At 40.7% G+C, this 19,177-nt stretch overlaps 1 protein-coding gene across 2 annotated transcripts in view; it reads right to left on the bottom strand.

The window, feature by feature from the left end:
- Positions 1-3,283: 3,283 nt before the first annotated feature.
- Positions 3,284-19,177, bottom strand: part of insyn1 (inhibitory synaptic factor 1) — a 45,208-nt gene continuing 29,314 nt past the window's right edge. For both annotated transcript variants that reach the window (XM_086174738.1, XM_086174739.1), the window contains exon 3: positions 3,284-4,214. In XM_086174738.1, the coding sequence (XP_086030864.1) occupies positions 3,408-4,214 (807 nt within the window). In that variant the 3' untranslated portion in view covers positions 3,284-3,407. The remainder of the gene's footprint in view (positions 4,215-19,177) is intronic.

The raw sequence follows: 19,177 nt of genomic DNA, 5'->3' as shown, positions 1-19,177 counted from the left end.
TCACTCAAAACAGAATGAAATTGGGATATGTTAGCTATCACATGCCAAATTATGGAGGAATGGATGGCATGACTTCCCTTCTTGTATTTTTTTATTTTTTTTGTTAAATCCTGCTATGTAGCATTGAGATGATGTGCTTTATTTTCTGGTGCAATTATAATAATATTTGGTAGGAAGATGATTCGGTCTTAAGTTAACATAACCTTTTGCATAATTTCAATCCTTGCCCAACATAGAACCGAGCTCTGTTTTAAAAGAAATGTCTGTTCCTTGGCAAAACAGACATTAGTAACTTGTAATGAAAAAAAAAAAAATCGCTTTGTCTGGCAGGTGTAGAGGCATCACAATGAGGGCTTAGTTTGTTTTTCTGTCATTGATGCTTTGCCTGTGTGGCAGCGTAGCTTTGTTTGCTTATGCTAATGACTATGATGACCTGTTTGGTCCCCAATCTAGCAAGAAAATGGCAGCCGATGCTGTGGGGAGTGAGTCATTGATTTCACTTCAGTCCTTCTCTCCTCAGGTATTTGCGATTTAAGCGCGCTAGAGAAACACAACGAGGATGCTGGAAAATGCAAACACAAAAAAATGGATTCATTATGATAATATAGAATAAAATCTGTTACATGGAGGTATGGCACCTAATTTTCAAACTAACTGCATCTTCATCTAATGCGCTTCCTGCTGTAAAATTTGCTGCTGAGATTCTTTCAGGCTCCTCAATTTTTAGAGCTGCACAAAGCAAAGCTGGAATTCTCCGCATGCCGTGCGTCACGCAATGACTAATATAAACGAAGACACAAACAAAAGCAAATAGGTGAGCTGAAACAGATCAACTCACCGTCCACCGTGTTGCACAGGGGTGGAAGGCTTGGCCCCCTTTTCTGGGAGATGTACAGGTGACGCGCATACCATGTTGTTTTTGTTGTCTGAAATGATTTGTGTTACAGATATGTGGTTTTTCAGCAAATTTACCCTGTGCACCAAAAGCCTATAACTGATAATGGAAATGTTTTCATTCCGCTTTTTGTTTTTTCTGCATGTTTTCTGAAAGAGCATGCACAATTAACGTTACCTCATTATCATCCTTTCCATTAGCGTTGTATAAAGACAAGAAAAGCGATACACCTCTCTCAAATGACATTTGTGAGCTTAAATAAATCCAAAGTAATCAAATACACATCCCAACAACTCCAAAGCATGCCAATCTAAATGCAGAAATGGAAAATTAAGTGGCATTGTGGTTTCCGATTTCTTGTAATTACACACAGCGTCTCAGTCAATAGAGGGTTCTTTACCTGTGGAAAGGAAGGGAAAAAAAAAAAAAAATCAATACGGTATTTAACTCCAATAAACAGAGCAACATGCAGCAGAAGTAATCATTTAATCACGCTGATTTTTGAACGAAATTAATTCTTGCTTTGTCATCTCAATTGGTATAATAGAAGGTGGCCAACTTATGAAGTGCTTGTTTTACGAACGGATTTTGGCTTATGCATTCAGAAAAATAAAAGGCATTAGTCGCAACATGAACATAAGTGCGTTTTGGAGTCGCTGGTATGTGTATCTGATGATTTCTGACAGAGGAAGGTTAGCGAATTCCAAACACTGCCATTCACCGTAAAGCTAACCAGCAGGAGGGAGGTGATGCTCGCTCCATAAAACACGCACGCAGAATGTATTTATCTTTACGTCTTACCATCAGGATCGTCAGGGCAAATGCATGTTCCAAGGGCCACGGTGGCACGCTGGTCACCGGCCGTCTGCAAATACTCCTGTTATATCTGGTACGGTCATGAAAAAAGTATTATATTTTTTCTCATACATATGGATGCTGTTGTTGGGAGACGATGCATAGTTCCCTGCATCTCAGGGCGAGATAAAAAAATAATATCAATAATACTAAAATCGATAAGTGTCTCGCAAAGCATGGCGATATTCCCGAACACGAGATCTTTTTCCATAAATAAGTAAAATCATGACCATCATCACGAGGCTAGAGCTCTGCTGACGGTAGTTTTTTTTCCCCCCCCACACACACACACGGCGATCAAGAGGCACAAAGGTCAGCTTCACAAGAGTCGGCGAGGTTTTTCCGTTTTAAGACTACGACATTTTACTTTTTCCTTTTCAAAAGGGGAAAACACAACATCGGGGAATAAAAGGGTGAGGGGAACCAGGGGTGCAGACTTACAAAGCCATTCCCCGGGGTAGATTATTGCTCAGTAAATCTTTGAACAAGAACATTCTCTCTTTATGCCATCAACTCTCACTCTTGGACACACTTTTTTTTTTTTTTTTGTTAAATGTCATTCTTTAGGATCACAGATCTATTTTTCCTCACTCTGTGTAAGTAAATGGCTCTAGCTGTGGGCTTTTGTTCACGGATCCCAGGAGAGTGCCATGCATGCTCAGCGGAGAGACCTTTCACCGCACCCTCCCTCTAACGTATTGATCAGGAATGGCTATTGGCACTAGTCCTTTGAATAAAACACTGTTGTACCGGGTTCAATTCCCCACTGTGCGACTGAATGGAGAGCTAGAAAATAAAAAATAATAAAAAAAAACCTTGGCACTTTTCGCGCGGCTACTTAGCCCCGGCCCGACGATGACACTCCCTCGCCACGGCGGAAGAGAATAACAGGAAAATGTCACATGCTGTCAAATGACTTTATATCCTCTGTCTTTCTGCCTACCTTGGGCGTCACACAATGAGGCGAGCGATAGGCGGTGTAATTTATAAAAATCAAGGTAAATAGGTTTGTTTTCTGGCTCTTTGCTCAAACTTGTTTGTTGACATCAAAGAGAGAAAGAGGCTTGACATCTGCATCTCGATACATTTCCCAGCTGAGAGCAATAATCCCCTCGACATTTGAAATAACTGGAACATGAAAAAAGACAATGTTTATACAGATTCAGAGTACAGAATGTGCAGCTTTTTGTATCCACATTATAGGAACAAGCTTTTTTTTTTTTTTTTTCAATTTTGTTCTCTTCGTAACTTATGCCTAGGTATGTATGAGGCGGCGAAAGGGCCTCCCCGTGCACGCCTAAAATGCTCTTGTCAAAAATGATCGCTTTTTAAACTCTCAAATGTCTCAAATGACGACACATAGGGAATCCGTTCATTGCATCTTTTACTTCAGAAGAGGCACTAACCTTTTGGTCCGCCGGAAACTTTTCAGCTATCAGCTTCGCTTTTTTCTTTTTTTTTTTTTTTCCCTTTTTTTTTTTTTAATCATTTTGCTTTCCCTGAGCCTTGGAATGAGTTTAGGTAGTCGAGTGGTTTCCCATATATCATTTCTTTATTTAGTAATTAATTTATTTGTGTATTAATCTATGAGCTTTGTATTTAATATTAAATAATGCACAGTCCTTTTCATGAGATTTATGATAAACTTCGGGCGTCCTCAGTGGTCCTTTGTTTTCTGTTTGGTTGGAATATAGGGCAGTACAGTTTGGGTGCTCTTGTCAGAGACAGTTTGTGTGCTGCTATTTCGTAACAGTTTTTTGCGGCAGCTGGGGTTCAAGAGACCTTTCCTGGGTAGTGTGTGAGCTCCTGTTGTCCCCTTTAGTGGCGAAGAGACATAGGAAGGGTCAAGACAGTTATGGAGGAGTGAGTGCTCGGAGGAAGAACGCTTCGGGGTGACCGAGCCGGCCGGGAGACCCGGCTCGCTATCACTACCGCTCTTGTCCTCACGTAACTCCTCCGGTTCCTCTTCTTCCTCGTCATCGTCACAGCACAGAGCGTGATAGAGAATTTTGTCACTGAAGCGGACCCTCTCTCTTGTGCCTGATGTACGGGAAGTCTTGTGGCTGTGCGTGGAGCTGCTCGCTTCCTCGCTGGATGAATCTGGGGTGATAATACGCGGGCCGTTGGGAATGGGCAGCCCGCCGTTCATCTGGGAGTAGACGGAGGCGGTGGTGGGGGGCGGCGTGGGGGTTTGTGTCTGGGTGGGTATCACCCCGCAGCCCAAGTCCGGTCGCGGGTCTCCTTGCTGCTCGCCGGATACGCGAGCCGATGCGCCGGCGGCCTCCAGGTAGCTGCAGAACTCCCAGCTGTCGGAGAGCACGTCGGCATTGAGGAAGTCGAGTCTGAAGGCTTCCCCCAGCCCCCGCTCGCTGCTCGACGTGCTGCTAGCTGTGGCCACCGTCCAATCATCCGGCTCCAGGTCGAAGTCAAAATCCGACGTGAGTTTATCGATCTGACCCACCACCTGCAACGGGGGGACACGGAGAAGATCGGGAAGAAGAGCCTGTTAGATGGTGCGGGATACCAAAACGCTGCGTTTCCAGATGGATATTATTTCGAGATTTTATTAAGTAAGATATGTGCTCAGTGTCACTATGTTGTCTGTCAATAACGATTAGGGAAATTAGGTGCGTTTATCTCCTCTTGTAATTCACGTGCAAAAAGGGGTGCAATAAAATCGAAAACAGAGACGCACGTCAATTAAAGGAGGCTATGGAAAAATCCAGTAATGGGAAATTAACATTGTTAATTATAAAACTAAAAAGTGAACACCGCTGGGTGTGATCGCAAACCTGTTATTATATGGGTAATATGCTTTTTTTTTTTTTTCTATATTTCACAAATGGATGCCAGAAATAATGGCAACATAAGCTAACGCTTCAGCCAAAACCTTATTGGAAAGGTAAAGTTGTTTCTGGGATTACCCTTTTCTTGTTTCTATATTGCCGTATATTCATGTGTGTTTTTGATTCTGCAAGTTGAAAAGATGGAAAGTACTTCAACTAAACTATAACATTCCCGGTACGAAAACAAATGTGTCTCCTTTCACCAATAGCGAGTTACCAACCAGAGAGACTGACCCAACGGACTTCAATGGCAAGCGAGCCAGGGTTGTTTATTTTCACTGTATTTACCACATTTTTATGAAGCCAAAAATATATCATGTATTTCACTGCTCCCTAAAGAGAACTCTGTTTTCGCACAATAAAAAATTGAGCTGGCAAAAAAAAGTTATTGTCCTTTGGCAATAAGCCATAGCTGACAACCTTTAAATGAAGTTGGACGCTCCCCCGCTGATTTGGAGAAGCTGATTAGACAGATCCTCTGAAGTCTATGGTGTTTGATTTATTTCTTCAGCTAACTTTCAATTGAAATTCCTCTTGTTCGAGCGTGCTATTTGATCCCGATAATGCCACTTTCCTGTGATTTCAGAAATAACATCATTACGAGCCGTGGTTTGTAACGGCCATGACATAGGTGTCTCGACGTAGATATCGTTGTCGTCTTTATCGAGGACGCGGCTCTAAAGCGATGAGCGATTTAACAGTACAATGAACAGACTGTTGCTAGTAAGGAGCACGGATGAAGTTAAGATGGAAAAAAAAAAAAAAGTTAATTATGAGATCCATTTTTCATACAAATTTCAGACATTACATCGCATACGATTTGGAGACACTTTACATCCCACAGATTCTGACACCCCAGGCAGGATTAACAAGAGATGAGATTTAGCACGCACAGCTGCTGATATATCTTTGTGTGCCTTTCCGGCTTGCTGTTATGCAACTATTAATTGATAAATCCTTAATTGTTTGCTCGTGGCTTTAAAAAAATAAATAAAATAAAATAAAGAAATTGCTTTTATGCCCACCTCAGCGTGATGTGGATCGGTGGCGTGAATTAGCTTTATGCTACATCGAGGCAAAACTCCATATCCTCTGCAATTTAGGTTTTTAGATTGTAGATGTGTCACAGCTCACCAAAGAGGATTAATTCGGGGAGGGGGGAAAAAAAAAAAGCAAAAGGGAAAGCGAGCAGAAAGTTTGAAAACAGATAATAACAGAGTGTCTCGGTTATGCTGAAACTTTCTCTTTGTCTACATGCGGCCTGTGGTGAATTTTCCAGGAAGAGCCCACACAGGAGGACGGTGGATGCAAATAAGCGCAGTGCCATTGATCCTTTTAGACCGCTACGTCAACCGGGCCGCACTATTTTTGCAATCCTGGTGTGTAAAAACCTAATGCGTGATCAGTAAAAAGCATCTCTAGCTGTTTTATCCAAACGGCTTTCTCATCATCAGCCACAACAGAAAATGTTTGATGGGCACTTCAGTCAAAATCACAGTGGTTTGCTCACAATTGCGATTCAAGCCCTCCGTACTTGACATTTTAACACCTCCAATCAGGATGTTCCGCTCTCGACAGCCGTCCGCTGTAAAACGAAAATCGTCTCTGTTCATGTGCTCTCTAGATTATACAGTCCCCCAAAAACAAATAAGCAATTAAGTCCTTTTTTAAAAAAAAAACAAAACAAAACAATATAACCCGTACGCACCGACTTGCTGTGTAATCGCAGCTAAATATCAGCAATTGAATATTTACCCCGGGAAGAGTAGAGCTTGAGCCACTGCAATTATTTGCAGTGGTTGCTTTCTGGGTTCTTGACTACAAATGAGTGTACTTGCATCAGCCGCACAAAGTCCTGCACGTAGTTGTGAATTACTAATTCCAATTTTGAATTAATAGGATAAGTTAGGATCGTAGACTTCCTGTTGATTTAGTTATGCACACTTATCTCTTAGGTTCTGCTCAAGTGAAACATTGACATTGAACTTGTAAAATCTTTTCTAAAGATCTCAAGATTGTCAGCATAACATGGCTCCTTCTTGAAATTTAAACTTTGCGTCACAGGTCATAAAACCAGAGACTAATGCCGCTAAAGAGTGACGGGATCCTCCCATTGTCTGCACTTTTGGATGCGGGCTGGACATTTATTCACTTATTTGAGTGTCTAAACCACCTGCAGAATAGGAATTTATACAAACTGTGACAGTGGCAGCGGTTCAGCTGTCAGAGAGCTTCAGGGGCCGATGTGCCAGTTGTTGCATTGTACCTGGACTGAGCTCTATTGGCAGACGACCCTCCGGGAATCAGACTGTATGAATCCTCTAATCCTTGAATTACTCGGCTTGTTTGCCGTGTGATTTGCAGACTTTACACGCAGAGTTGTTAATGTAAGGTGTCTCTCAAGCCCAGAGGAAAGGCAACGGCTTTGTTTACTTTGAGACAAAAATTGACAAAGGAATGAACAAAAGACTAATTCTGAATATAATTTGTCAAATGAAATTCACCAGGTTGCAATGATACCAGGAGAGAATGTTGTGTGTTTGTGTTGTTTTCTGCCACTGGCACAATAATTTGTCAATTACATTAATTGGATCATTAATGGAAATAGCCAGTCCAGGTAAAAAAGGGACCACTGGTGTGCAGCAAAAGTAGTTGGATTTTTTTTTTTTTTTTTTCTTTTCTCGCTGGGAGCTGCAAACATCTCGCCATAGAAGACCTGAGGTACCGGCACACTGACGCTGCAAATTTTAAGTTGAACAAAGGCTTAAGACTAAAATGGTGTTATGGTAGCAGGGGAGAAAAGCGGTCATCTAATATATAAACAACAAAATAACTTCTATATAACTCAGGGAAGAGCTTCACACTACCTGGCAGTATTTAAAAGAACAGTTGAAAATGAAGAAAAAGAAAAAAGGAGCTTCACTACTGCAGCTTCTGTAAAAAAAACAACTGAAATGAACAGTGACCTAGATTCAACTTGAAAAGAAAACCAAAATCTCATCCAGCGAGATTAAATTGTCCAAAATTCCTGAAAGTGACTTGGAGAGATATTATTCACATCATGATGTTTGCAGAAACATCCGGTTTCAAGCTTAGAGACTTCAAGCTTAAATGCCACAGTGGACAGTCCCATTAAAGATAAGATATAAATGAATTGCTTTTTGGAATAAATTACTGCGGTTTCATCGAGGTGACCGTAAACTCGAGCCTGTGGGGAATTCGCTGCGACATCCTTCGACCGTTTCAAACCTCAAGACGTTCAATCTCGTCAACTGGAATGTAGGCGGATATAGATCCGCTGAATTTTCCGTTGTGGCGAGGGCTTTTTAACGGTAACTTAGATGGTCTCTACTTGCTGACTGCAACTGAAAGTGTCGGACATGCAGACTGATCACTCCCAGTGCTTCGCAAACACAAAGCGGTGACATGAAAGTGCGCCCTTAATCCGCAGGAGAAAAACTACAAAATTCAGCAACTCCCACGGGAAACATTCATATAGCGATTTAGACGTTGCATTAAAAACGATGCCCATATTTTGATTTTGCCCGCTTGACAAAAAAAATATTTTGAACGCCTAACATTACTGCCTTGAATCCACATTTATTCTTTTTTTTTTTTAGAATTTCTCATCATTTTGAAAGTCAGTCACCTGCAAGGGCTTTTTTTTTTTTTTTTTTTTTTTTTTTTTTTTTAAATTAACCAGATTCTGCTTCTCCTGCTGACATTAATTGTGCTGACATGGGGCCCGGGTCCGTGCACAGACTGATGACACACAGAGAGTGCTGTCTTTCCAATAACGGTCCTGATGCACTGATCCAGGTCAGATAACTCTGGGCAAGCCTTTCCCCTCCAGTGGTCAGCGTCTCCCTTCTGCATTTGCTACTGATGCAAGGGTCGATCTGTGACCCTTGTTTTTTTTTTGCTTGGCGCAACACAATGTTGGGGAGGTTTTAACCAAAAAATCTCACTCGTGTTCAGCGATAACTTTAATTCCTTCAAATTTGAATTCAAACTTTATCATCTACAGCAACTTTTGTTATTTTAACATTCACTTTGGTTGCCATGAATATCACTGTCTTGCAGCAAAATATTAATAACTGCTGCAGATCTCGTCACAGGAGTCTGTGTTTCATCTCTCTGCCACCTTTTCAAGATCATTTGGACATATGCTTTTTTCTAATTCTGTTCAAGTCAATTGTTTATTTCATGTGTTGCTGCCAAATGAAGTTTTTTTTTAGACTCATTTGATAAGCCATTTTGCAATGCTGATTAGAAATTTCACATCGCAACAGGAGTGAAAGCCATCGAGAAAGGATACATGGGCCGTTAAGCATGTGTTGAACAAAAGAATATCAGATAAATGAATTAGATGTACTTTCTGGTACATTTTCAACAACAATACGGGAAACTATTGGTGAATGAGGACTAATTATGTTGTATTAAATCACATAATCAGCCTCACCACACTGCCATTTATGTTAGATTGGGTTTGTATGAGTACAAGAAACTAATACTAAAATTGTGAAGTGGAAAAAAAAAGAAAGAGCTGCAGCCTCCCACTACTGCTCGGGGCTACAGAGCATCTATCAGTTTACATCAATCATTAAAAAACTCACGGTCTCATATGCAGGCAATCCACTCAGGCACAAATAAATAGAGCCCAAGCCGCCCTTTCCTGAAGATAAACTACACACCCGGTCCTAAAGGTGGGGGGCCTTTACCCGACATTACAACGGGCTGCGATCTCTCACGTTAATGCAAAGCCCAAACAGGCAAGTTTAGCGGATAAGTGTCTCAGCTTGTCGGGCCGTCTGAATCTTGACAGGTCACAAATGCAGCACATGCTTCATGTAGCACCAATGTGAGCCACTCTGCTTTTTCTTCCAGGCAGAGAATACAAGGAGATTGCTTTAGAACAAATGAACACATTAGGAACAAGTCATTAAGGTCTGGTTGAAATTAAATTGCTTTTTTTTTTTTTTTTCTCCCATGTCTGCTGCAGCGCACATATGTGCTCTGTAAATTGTTGTGAATTTGCCCTGATGAAAAAAAGCGCAAGGTTGAAATATATACTGCTCAAAAAAATAAAGGGAACACTTGAACAACACAATGTAACTCCAGGTCAATCACACTTCTGTGAAATCATTGTGTCCACTCAGGAAGCAACACAGATTCATTTTGACTTGTTTTAAGGACATTACATCAAAGTTGGATCAGCCTGGAGTGTGTTTTTACACTTTAATTTTGAGTGTGATTCCTAATCCAGACCTCCATGGGTTAATACATTTAATTTCCATTGATCATTTTTGTGTGATTTTGTTGTCAGCACATTAAACTGTGTAAAGAGCAAAGTATTTCATAAGAATATTTCATTCATTTAGATCAAGGATGTGTTTTTTAAGTGTTTCCTTTATTTTTTTGAGCCGTGTATATTTCAAATGGTGATTACGTCCCAAAGTTTTGCTTTGGAAAGAATCCCTTATCCGTCTGCACGCATGGATTGCATAGAGCAAATCAAACGCAGCCCGAAGCAGTGAGGTGGTGTCGTATCGCAGGCAGCGTGGATGTCATACAGAGCCAGACAGCAGCTGGGACACAACAGCCACAGAGCCTGAACCCACCTCTTCTCTCTCGCTTCACGCGCCTCCTTACGTAACTTTCAAATGCACATCTTGTCTCGTCTTAACTCGTTGGAAGCTAAGAGAGACAGTCAAAGCAGGACGCTATTGTCAAGGGTACGCTTCGGCTGCTGAAAGCTTCGCTTTGGATCCTCCGAGTTGCCGGAGTGGTCATCTCTCTTCAAAATCCCAGCCGGCAACCCAAGGTCTGCCCACGACCTGTAGCCACTGCAGTTTATTTACTTCCTGTCAGTTCTGTACGGCATAATCAGCCTTCTGGCAGACTTCCAGCGAGTGTCAATCACACAAGACACAGAGAATCGGATCAGAAGCAGATCAGCGGAGGAGATAACAAATCCCTTTCTCAGATCATCCTATAATGGGTCACATTGTGCAGCTGCGGAATAATAGCTTATTTAAAAGTAGAAAAGTTAACAAATGTTTCCTGAATAGAAGAATTAGCGTGATGTTTTTTTTTTTTCCCTCTTTCGGCAATTACCTGCTAAAGCACTTTTATTTCTTTTTTTTTTTTTGAACAACATGGCTGAAAGATTAGTGGCGGCGGTTCGGTTGTTAAAATACAACATCATTAACAATAGCGGCTGCAGAGAGGGAAAAAAAAAAATAGCAACACAAAGTGTCTCATTTCCAAAATTGGCCGGACGCTCTGAGCCCGCCGCTACTTCTGACTTCCATGTTGACTAAATCTGCTCCGCGCATCTTGATACGGCGTCTTTCAAAAATAGATTAGTCGAGTATTTTTGTCTGCGCAGAGAGAAGAGGCGCTTCTGGGATGCCTCCAAAAAACACGAGTATTCGCAGCCAAAAAGTGATGCCGCCTTCCCCGGCTGAATTAAGTGTACGTATCGTGAAGGCCTACTGGTTAAATAATATATGCCCAAATAGACTTGTGGTAGTTTCCTCTCCAATTTTAATATGTGGATATGCAGCTTGAGGCTGTGATAAACCTCCGGAGTTATGATGTTTATATCCCCCAGAATTTTATGTTGTTATCACTCCACAAAGTTTATGATGCTGCGATGGCACATCCCGGGGAATGAGAAGACTCTGTTTGCAACACAGTTATAGAAGTAATGTACACATTTTTAGAAGGTAGTTCAATAAGCTAGAATTTTCTTAGTATTGTAAAATGGCGGGTATTTCAAGCGCCGCGGACCTTGCATGGCTACACCTTTGTTATCTTTGTTTTTGAACATAAAAACAACATGACTAGTTGTAAAAATACATGAGGTGCTTTCAGTGCTGATTTGCATTGCATTAAAGAGCAATAAGCGCAATTTATTTTCTCTATTTCCGCCTCACAAAAACAAACTCCCGCTAGACCAGTTGCAGCACCTGATCATCACGCAGTTTGGTCATTTCACAGCCCTCAGAAGTGCTTTAAAAGAGAGGCTGCTTTGGCGGCATCAGCCAAGGGTTTATTACTGTACCTCAACACCTGTCTGAGATGATTGGGCCGGGTAATTGAGGGTCAGAGTGAAAGAGGGCACTTAAAGCCTCGTCCGAGACGAAAAAAAAAAAAAAAGGTCCGGTGACGGAAAACACAGACGCGGATATATACGGTGATGGTTGGATATGTAAAAACACTCGGACGAGCCTCTCTTAGGCTAGAGTGGTGATTTGAGAAATAGATTCGCTGCAGTCCACTATCATTACAAGAGTCCTTCTCGGCGAAACTCGGCTCCACCTGGTGTCATGATTTATTTATAATAAGAGAGAACACGCGTTTCTTTTCTCCCATGTGAACAACTGTCCTCTGTGAGGCTATTTGAAAATGTGCCGCAACGTAGCTTTAGAATTATTTTTTTGCCTCGGCGTCCGCTGTTGTTTTCCCACAGAATTGCACGGATGGGAAAATGTGCAAATTCAAGATCAGCAAAAGTGATGTGTGTGTGAACAGATGGATTCTAAGTAAGTGATGCATCGCATATGTTAACCACCTTTGATTTTTTACCTATGTTTTACAAGAAAGCTGTATTGATAAGCATTTATGGATGCTTGTTTCCCCATTCAAATGTGGTACATTTCAATGATGCAAGAGGGATCTTTTGGTTTTTAATGTAATATAGGTGATCTGAGTGGAATGGGGGGAAAAAAACAAAGTTTCAAAGTTTAGCCAAATATATTCAGCCGATAAAAACGACTCTAAAATGTAGAATCGACCGCGATCTCGGTCAGAACACATGTAAGAAAAGAAATACATCAGGTGTGAGCTAACTGGAGAAATGAGACGCAACATCCTCACCGGATTTGTTTGAAAGGCACACTCTCCGACTTCGGTTTCTGTGGATCGCTTCATTACGCTGTGTTCAAGAGTCCTCTCTCCATCTGTTCCTGTGCCCCGTGTTCTTCCAGGAGACATTTCCCAAGAAGACTCGGAGAAGTCTGCCGTAGTTGTTTGTTAATTATGTAGTATCTAGCATGCGTTTGCTTTGTTCACAGAGAAATCTGAAATGTGTTCACTGGAGCCGTTCAAACACATCCTGGTGTTATTTCTTCCTTGACATGTCACAATAGATTTCCAGCTCGCCTCCTCGTAGGTTTGCCAGCGCTGGAAGCGGTTAACGCCGGTTAGAAAGTCTCGGCAATTATCAAAATGGCCCCACATGCTGGCTGGCAAAATAAAAAATATGAAAAAAAAAAAAAAAAAAAGTTTTAATTTAGTTGGTTCCTGCGGTTTTCCAGTTCATTTTCATTCTGCGCCCCACTTCTCATGTCACCCTCGGAAGATGCACAGAGAATGAGTTGCAAACCCCCGAAAAAAAATGTTGATCTCGCTTATCTGGAAGTCTCCTCCCAAACTTCCTTCAAGAGAACAAATTCAAAAAGAATATTTCAACAACTTCAGCATCTGCAGATGGAAAACTATGAAAAATAACAACACATTAGACACTGTATCATCTTCGTTGCGCTGTTGGCCGGGTTGTCCGAAAATGAAATTGCATATGGGGCCACGGATTTGCATTTCGACGCATCCCGAGTCCTCCCCATATCTTCCCAAAAAAGCGTTTTACACCATTTCTATCCTTTTGCGTCTTTTGTTGTCAATCAGTTCGAGTGCGTTTGTGTACAAACAGTTGAATCGACGGATTCTGTGGGTGGGAAACGTTACAAACAAGTCAAGGGGACCTAATTTAGGTCAGGCCATCTTGATTGGTGTGATGTCTTGCATGGTGTTGGCACAGGGATGAAGTGTCTTTTGAAGTGTTGGCTGAAAGCATTTGCTGTAATTATCCTGTCATGAGTGGGGCTATAAGCCCGAGACTTCATTAGGCACATGTCTCCTGCTTTTTCATCATTTCAGGAAAAAAAAAAAAAAAACACTCATCTTTATGGCGGGCTAAAAATTTCTAAACAACGCCGTGATGAGTATAAGGCCAATACCTCCCGACGACTCACTAATCAAAAGCATCATTACGAACTTCATCGTATAATGGGCCCCATTTATCCCTTTGGGGCTTTAGAAGAGGTGGGCTTTTGCATTGATATCTCTACGTGTCAAATTTAGAAGGTTCACGCTGTTTTGTGCAGAAAAGTACAGATTATGCATCAGGGAGAAAACACGAGGGAAACTACCAGCGTCATTGGAGTAGCATATTCAGCAAGCGTTCGCACAAGTGATGCATACGGATCGCTTATTGCAGTTCTCCTTCAACGGTTCTATCTGTGTTGAGGCCGGTAATAACCGGGGACGACAGTGCCAAGGTTGGTCTACTTGTCTATGGCGGAGGAGCTTATACTTGAATATTGATGGGTCACGCATGAAGGGGGAAAAAAACGTACACGCAAGTGGACCGTTCCAATCCAGTTTGTGAGTTTACTATAGTTTTCCTTGTGAAGGTGTGAAATGATTGCAACTTGTAAGAGTGCAGGAAATTTGTGTATGTTAAAGGTGAAGTCAGGTTTAAGGGAAAGTATAGTTGACCCGTAATGGCGGAAGAGGGGGAGAATATTCCATGACAGGAGGCGGCTTATTACATTACAGTCATTTGTCATACAGTCATTTATCCAAAACAGCTTACAGTGGAGATGCTGGGGATCGAACCCAGGACCTCATACATCCAACGCATGCGGTCTACCGCTGAGCTACATATGACACACGACTCAACCAACTACAGTCGTAAATTCTTCATCCTGACACCTTACACTGCTAGTTTAAGGTGACCATTGACCATTAACCTTGAAAACGTATATTTTTTATTGTATTTCTTATTCTCCCTCCTTCCTACTATTATCTATTATTGTTATGTTTTTGCTTGAAACTCTGGCCCAACAATTTCCTTCGAGATAAATAAAGTTGTTCTTATCTGATCTTATCTTATTGATCGGATAATCAGAGGGTCTACCGTCTTAAAGACAGGGTACAATTTACAGGTATGTCATCGTAATCCAAATGCTAAAACCATTTACATAATATCAATAAGCATACATATAAAAAAAATAAATAAATAAATAAAAAAAACCTTCAAAAGCGGTCTTTTGAAATGATTGTGTATGGATTTGATTTATTGAAACAAGAAGGATCACGGACGGATTGGTGAAAGACGGCCGCCTACCAGGCAACAAACAACAGACAGACAGACAAAAGGAACATCTGAGGATCTTCTTGTCAGCTTTGTTCCATCTGGTCGCTCAGATAAAGTCTGTTTACAAGTTCACAGTTGATTTGCAACTTATTGATGTACTGTTAAATTATCATATAACACTCACAGTCAGTGACACTTCACAAAAGTGAAAATACAATTATTTCCCTTTGCATTGGAATATTACCATTGGGATTTTTTTGTTTTTTTTTTCCTCTATTTTGATAATGATCATTGTTTTTTTTTTCCACTGTCTCTACTTAAATATGCTACTATGATACATGATAAAATCATTAAAATCATTGATTCAAAAAAGAAGAGAGAAAAGTAAAATAAATAGTAAAATAAAGACAGTAATAATGGGCGTAAAAGTAAAATAAAAGAACCAATGAAAACCACACAAAAGTAAGTGTCGCAAATAGCTCATTACTAATGATGGTTTTACTCTGCTCTTGAAAAAGAAAAAAAAAATGTCCCTGTTCTTTGGTTATGTAATTGAGTCTGACTTATTAAATTATTTATTAACTTATTAATTTATTATTTACTTTACTGGTTTAGATCTATCAAAGCACAATAAAAAGCTATCCTGTTAATTCATTTGCTTTTGTTGTCTTTATAATTCATATACATGCAAGATATAGGCTTGAGATATTTGTTTAATGTGTTTTTCTTAATCTTGCAGGAATGATCTTGAATGCATATCACTCCAATGATTAAATGAAACCAAGTCCTTGAATTGCAACTTTCATGTCCAAAACTTGATTGAACTGCTTTAGGGAGAGTACCACTATGATATACAGCCAAAAAATGTGTCTATGTTTTAGGCCCAATATTTTCTGATCAGGCATCTGCCAAACACGGTCTGTAATTATACCTCTACACCAGCCTGCAAAATTCTACTCTCCAGATGAAAAGGAAAAGTGCTTGTCCTCGGAAATATCCATCAGCCTCTTTATAATTTGTCCAGCTAATTTTTCACTAAAACTATTAGCCATATGGCTTTGGGTATATGCATATGTAAATAACAACACAAACACTACTAATAATGCCAATAAAAAAATAAATACATAAACATGACACAAAAATGTATTCCAAAATTCTCTTTTCCAAGCTTCAATCCTTTTTATTATTATTATTTTTTTTAAGTTATTTTTATTTTTATTTTTTTGTTGCTTATTCTTGTTGGAGCATAGCTTTTGAAGAAAAGCCCAGGCAGAGAGAGCAGAAGCTAACCTTACTATTAATATAGGGAATGCAATCAATATGCCACTGGCATTTCTGGGTTTCCTTGGGCTGCAGTGCTTATCTTAATGGGAGTGTGCTCCCATTTTATTTTATTGTGTGAACCCATTTATCATTACCTACCAAACATGTCCTGATCTACCGTGCTGAATTGAAGAGATTGTGGCTCAGGAAAACAAAACCATACAAAAACTACAACGAAATATATTTTAACCTGCTCCGTGCCGGACGCCCCCCCCACCCCCACCCCTACCTTTTTAACCTCAACATTTCAGAGTATTCTCTGCAGTGGCTATCACATGTTTTTGCATTATTGCCAGTGGGCCGTGCCAGTGGGCCGTGATGTGCCGCATTACTAACTGATAAGATGAGGCACATATTTTAGTGGACACGTTTTTCAGTGTAATTCCTCCCTGCTCACCTGAAACAACCTTGAAATGATACACTCGTTGTTACGTGATGGCCTTTTGCAGTCAGTGCGAGTATATGCATTTAGTCAGCAATAAGGTTGCATAATGTGAAGTAGGCCACTGATATTGACATGAGTTGTTCTCCTACTTCTCTCTTTCTCCAAACAATTTGTCTTTGCTTCCAGGGTTCTGCCATTTCTATCTGTGACACTCTGTAGGACAGTCGCCTCGCTGAGTGACAAGACCTGTCACAGTGCGTCACTTTCACTCTCTCTCAGGCAGGCGGTAGGACATTTTTGAGTTTGCAACACCTTTATCAGATATGGCACTTCCTCAAGCTCTGACTATAACAGCCGGCAATTCGGAGGAGAAAAGCCAGCGCCTTTACAGAGACCTATTTGCAAACAAAATCACTGGGAGACATTCCCCACAAGGCACCATCTGGCTGCCATACATACCTCCCTCCATCGCTCCCTCACGATCACCAGCTTCACTATTTATAGACACTCTCCTGTCCATCCACCCACACACTGCATCTTGTAAAACAAAAACCAAAATTCCAGCTAAAAACATATCTGCTTCAGGCAATCAATCATTAGGATGACAGATGTCAACACATTTCTACGTAATGTGTAGATACCTTCCTAAAAGTCTGCTGTCACTGACGATAGAAATGAACAATCAAAGGGCTCCTTGACAGAATTTGCTTGGGACAGCGATAAGGAGGTCGTCGATGACCTTCTTTGTCATTATCTGATCCTTTTTTTTTTTTTTTTTTTTTGGCTTGCTTGTTTTATACTAAGTGAGATGAGCCATAAAACAAAATTGAGTACAGCAGTTTTTAGGTTAAGACCTTCGGAATTGGCCGTTGGGGTAGGTGTCAAGGATACCAGGTGAGATCTAATCTTTATGCGCTCTCACGGTTCCAGCAACAGAAGTTAGGATTATTAGGGACTCAAAATATGACTTGTCAGTGGTTTGCAATTATAGATAGATGGAAAAAAAGATAGCATTGAAATGAATAAATGTCAATGCTCCATCTTCAGAGAGTGGCTAAACTCTGAGCACTGGTATTATATTTCAACAAACATTTCCCAGCAAGGACATGGTAGCTACGCCTGACACGGACAAACACTTCCAAGTTATTGATGTGTTTGATGCATATAAATAAGGTTCCCAGATACTTGAGTTTGAAGATCCGCTGCAAGCGGTGTGCTCGGTTGACGGCAATGTTAAAATGTTGGATTTAATAAACATGTGTATCAAGAAACTTGTTAAAAAGAAGGAAAAGAAAAGAAACACCCAAACTCCCTTCCCCATCATCCAACCTCAGTAGACCACATTTAGCTATACAGGCACTTATACAAATTTGTTGTCTTCCATATCAAACACCATTAGGAGGAATGATTTTTGGTGTTACCTTAATGGAGCATTAATTTGGTCTTGGTGATATTGTTTATGATTATGAGTCAATTATTGTCTGCCACTGATCCAGACCCTTAGCAGTGCTACATCTAAAAATAACAGTTGTTAAAGTTTTGTGTTTCACTTACTTAGAGACTAGCAATAGGCACTGCAAGGATCACGCACTACTCCGTTCTCTTATTCCCGATAGCAGTTGTTGTACCAAGAATTCTGTTGCAAGCGATAGTCCTTTTCGGATAAAAATATGTAATGACATATGTAGTTGTTAGTAACTGAGTAAAAAGTTATTTATTTCTCAGTTTGTGTAGCGTGAATACAAATCAGGTAAATAATGGATGTATGTGAAATTCACATATATTCAAACTGATTCAAAAAAAAAAAAAAAAAAAAAAAAGGCCGTAGCAGAAAGCACAAAGCTTCTACCACACCAAGTTTGTCTTCATTGCAGGGAAACATCTGCGACCCGACAGCACATGTGTGAAATGTAAAATGAGGGCATTGTCGGTGTCATTAACAGTGGGAGTGGAAGGGGTGTACTCAGTATATCATTCATGTCCAAAAGGTTAAAGCTGGGGCGGTGGGTGGTTTTGAAGGCAAGGTGAGTGTGTTTTTGTTAAAAGTGAGTTCGCTGCAACAGAATGGGGTGAAGAACAACAGGAGCTGGAGCAGGCGATGGAAAGTGTTCTGACTTTGTAGGTGACATTGAGTCTTTGCTGGGATCCTTGATGGATATCAGTGATGTTTTGATCAAAGCTGGGCTAATTATCGAGAGTGAGTTTAAGGTATTTGAAGTATTCGGCACGTTTTAATATTCTGGCATGAAAGCAGCGATGGGCCTTAGCCCAATCTCCGTGGAGTGATAATAACAAATTACTTTTTCTTTAGTTAATAGGCTGTGGCGAAATAACTATTATCACATAAAAAATGAGCTCGCCAGTGATGGAAAATCCACTTTGCTCAGAAGCTGTGGTTGGGAACGAGGATTTCCTAGATTTCCGGACCTGCTCTTTGTGGACTCTTCAATAACGACGCTTGGGGGTCGGCCTCAAGGAAGCGGTCAGGTTACGATTCTTTTGAGACAGAGTCGATTCTGAGTCGAAAAAAAAAAACAACGTTATGATGACTGAGTGGTGGAGGGATTCCATTACCTTCTCATTTCCCAGTTGACCCTGTATGCAAACTGGTATACTGTAGGTGCATTTGAAGTGCGGTAGCCGGTGGAATCGCACCGTCATGGCACATGATCGGTGACTGACTGGAAATGATTTGGTTTAGAAGGGCA

The sequence above is a fragment of the Fistularia commersonii genome, chromosome 27, assembly GCF_037954325.1.
Source record: "Fistularia commersonii isolate RoL2024-O1a breed Wild chromosome 27, RoL_Fcom_v1.0, whole genome shotgun sequence".
NCBI classification, from domain to species: domain Eukaryota; kingdom Metazoa; phylum Chordata; class Actinopteri; order Syngnathiformes; family Fistulariidae; genus Fistularia; species Fistularia commersonii.
The sequence above is the reverse complement of the archived record's forward strand: the minus strand, read 5'-3'. Positions and strand labels throughout refer to the sequence as shown.